Source organism: Eucalyptus grandis, chromosome 7, assembly GCF_016545825.1.
Source record: "Eucalyptus grandis isolate ANBG69807.140 chromosome 7, ASM1654582v1, whole genome shotgun sequence".
In the NCBI taxonomy this organism is placed as follows: domain Eukaryota; kingdom Viridiplantae; phylum Streptophyta; class Magnoliopsida; order Myrtales; family Myrtaceae; genus Eucalyptus; species Eucalyptus grandis.
The window spans coordinates 31,989,717-31,993,052 of record NC_052618.1 but is presented as its reverse complement, the minus strand read 5'-3'; the positions used below and the strand labels follow the sequence as shown (position 1 = coordinate 31,993,052).

The window sequence follows — 3,336 nt, the reverse complement described above, 5'->3', positions numbered from 1 at the left end:
GTAAAACGCAATTTTCCCTTCAGATTTGTGTTAAATACCTTATTGCCCTCAAATTGAATTAGTTATAAAAAGATATCATAAAGGAAAGATTACCTCTATTAACCCTGAAATTTACTAGTTTCTTACGTTTAATTAGAAATTATCATCAAGATTCAACAAAGAGATGAATAAAGAATACTGCATTAAAATGAGAACTTTTCTTTTTTTAGGTCGAAGAATAATGTGAGAGCTTCGAAAAGAATCATTTTGAAGTGAAAATTAAGAGAAAAAAAAATGAGAATTTTAAAAGATAGCAAAATTGAGAATAGAAAGAGAGATTGACAGTCTTTTAAGCACATGATAAACCGGCAAAAGCAAAATTCAGCATCTGCTGTTTTTTTACCAACTTCTGCCAGCCCAGGATTTGGCTGCTGACACTGACACTGATTCCTCTCTCTCTCGTCACCGAAATCTGTTCTCTGTCACGAGCCCGAGTCTTTTGTTATTGTCTTAGAAGCTGGTAAGTATCGAGGGTCGTTTGAGCAGAGATGGGTTCCTTCTTCTCGTCCTTTCCCATGTAACATCTGACACAAACATGTAAATGAGGTCCTTGAAAGATGGTCTGGCCTACCAGGCGAGGGCAGTTAAGTCCGGCTTCGTCCCCAGCACTTTCCTGTTCAACCAGCTCATCCGCCTCAACTCCCAGAATGGCCTCTTTGCGAGAAGCCCACAAGCTGTTCGACGAAATGCCCCACCGGAACGTGTACTCCTCGAACGCCCTGATTTCGGCTTACGTAAAAGCTCGGGACTTGACCTGAGCCAGGGCGTTGTTCGACTCCGCCACTGACAGGGACTTGGTAACTTATAATTCGATGCTGACCGGTTACGTGACCGTCGAAGGACATGAAAGCGATGCGCTCGAATGGTTTGACGAGATGCAGTTGATGCGTGATCGTCTTAAGTTCGACGAGTTTACTTTGAAGGCGATGCTAAACTTGGTGGCAAAGTTACGTGTGCAGTGTTATGGGACACAGTTGCATGCTTATATTGTGAGGACAGGGAATGATACGGATAAGTATGTCATGAGCTCCTTAATTGACATGTACTCTAAATGTGGGAGTTTCGGAGAAGCATACAGAGTGTTCTGTGAATCAAAAGCGGAGGTCGATTTGGTTTCCAAGAATACGATGATGGCAGCTTGTTGTAGGGAAGGTAAAATGGAAGTGGCTTTAGATCTGTTCCAGAGATTGCCCGAGTTAAATGATACAGTGTCTTGGAATATTTTGATTTCTGGCTATGCACAGAACAGTTTTGAGGAGGAGTCCTTGAATTTCTTTATGAAAATGAGGGACAGTGGATTTGGGTGGAATGAGCACACATTCGCTAGTGTTCTGAATGCTTGCTCCAGCATGCGGAATTCAAAGCTTGGAAAGGAGATACATGCTTGGGTTTTGAGAGAAGGAGTGATATCAAATCTCTTTGTTAAGAGTGCTCTAGTGGATGTTTACTGCAAGTGTGGAAATATTAAATATGCGGACTTAGTTTATGCGACAATTGAGTGCGAGAACTCCTTTTCGACAACTTCTATGATCGTGGGTCATTCATCTCAAGGTAACATGTCTGAAGCATGGAGGCTTTTTGATTCTCTGAATGAAAAGAATTCTATCGTGTGGACAGCTTTGTTTACAGTTATGTCAAAGCACAGCAATGTGAAGCTGTATTTGAACTGCTGAATGAATATAGAGGGAATGCAAACATTTCTTTTGATGTACCCATAATCATCTGCTTGCTAGGTGCCTGTGCATTGCAGGCGGCCCTGGATCCTGGAAAACAAATTCATGCTCACTCACTAAGAAAAGGGATGGAAATGGAGGAGAAGCTGATTAGTGCCACAATCGACATGTATTTTAAGTCTGGCAGTACTGAATATGCAGGAAAGATATTTCAAAAACTCACGGGAAGAGACTTGATTCTCTACAATATCATGATTTCCGGTTATGCAAATCATGGGCACGAAGATCAAGCTATGGAGCTGTATAAAGAGATGTTGGAGAGAGGTTTGAAACCTGATGAGGTCACCTTTATTGCGCTTCTATCTGCTTGCCGTCATAGTGGGTTAGTGGAAATGGGGGAAAAGTATTTCAAGTCCATGGTAGAAGATTACAAAATAGTGCCTGAAATGGATCACTATGCCTGTATGATTGATCTGTATGGAAGGGCAAATCGACTAGAAAAGGCGATGGGTCTCATGAAGAAAATTCCCAGGAATTCGGATCCTGTGATTTTGGGGGCTTTTTTGAATGCCTGCAAGATAAATAGGAACCTCAGTCTCGCAAGAGAAGCGGCAGAGCAGCTATTGGTTATTGAGGAAGATAATGGATCTCGGTATGTGCAGCTGGCAAATGTATTTGCAGCTGAGGAAAATTGGGCAGAGATGCGCAAGATAAGAGAGAAAATGAGAGGGAAGGAAACCAAGAAGCTTGCTGGCTGCAGTTGGGTGTATCTTGAGAATGGAATTCATGCTTTTACCTCTGGTGACACGTCGCATTCAAAAGCAGAGGCTATCTATTCGATCTTGGAGTTCCTATCTGCAGATTTACGTGTGCTACCCAATTCAAGTGTTGGAAAGATTACAACTTTAACATTGACATAAGGGGACAGATGAATTCAAATGCTTGGTACAGGAAGGTCTGTGGCTGCTTTCAAGAGCATATATATATTTAAAAGAGGATGAGGTACGGAAACTTGGACTAGATTCAATTTGAATTAGACTTTGCCCCTCCCTGTCATGACGCGATTGATATTTCTCTTTGCTAGATAATAGGTGTTCATTATTCTGATTAATACACAGCAACGAATTCAACTGTAGAATGGTGGGGGCTGTTGCCCTCATCTAAATACTATAAAAACTAGCTGGTAGCCCACACATTGTACGGGTTTCTGAAGAAGAGATGAGTGAATGGAGATTAACTTTTTAATCCTCATACGTTATAAGAAAGCAAAACAAAGAATATCATTGGAAAAGGTTTCCATGATATTATAAGAGCAAGTACATTCAAAAGAAAATAGATGGTGAAATTTTTACTTTGCTGCATTGAAATGAATATCTGTTGGGAAAGAAATGCATGAACTGCTTTTCAATTTACAATCGTATATCGTTTATGAAAGAAAATAGTACAAACATATTATAAGAGGACAATGATAGGCCTGCAGTTTTGCTTATCAGCCGCAAACGTTCTTGCAGACAATACTCACTCTCAACACTAATTCAATCATGTTTCAAGGGTCGATGGTAAAAGATATATTTTTTGCAGAAGGAATTGGACTTGTTGGTGTACCACACACTGGACGGTGGAG

General features: G+C 40.8%; 1 protein-coding gene across 1 annotated transcript; it reads left to right on the top strand.

Moving 5' to 3' along the window:
• The first annotated feature begins 331 nt into the window (after nucleotides 1–331).
• On the top strand, nucleotides 332–2,910 carry LOC120286251 (putative pentatricopeptide repeat-containing protein At3g18840). The gene is made up of 2 exons (XM_039317223.1): nucleotides 332–1,590; nucleotides 1,773–2,910. The coding sequence occupies exons 1-2, from the start codon at nucleotides 852–854 to the stop codon at nucleotides 2,630–2,632; spliced, it is 1,599 nt and encodes a 532-aa protein (XP_039173157.1). The 5' UTR covers nucleotides 332–851; the 3' UTR covers nucleotides 2,633–2,910.
• Nucleotides 2,911–3,336: the final 426 nt, after the last annotated feature.

Bases quoted from the DNA above. Each gene is read 5' to 3' on its own strand.
- LOC120286251 (XM_039317223.1), top strand. From the start codon at position 852: ATGCTGACCGGTTACGTGACCGTCGAAGGACATGAAAGCGATGCGCTC. The intron at 1,591-1,772 runs GTAACATGTCTG...TCTGCTTGCTAG, and splicing joins CGTGGGTCATTCATCTCAAG to GTGCCTGTGCATTGCAGGCG.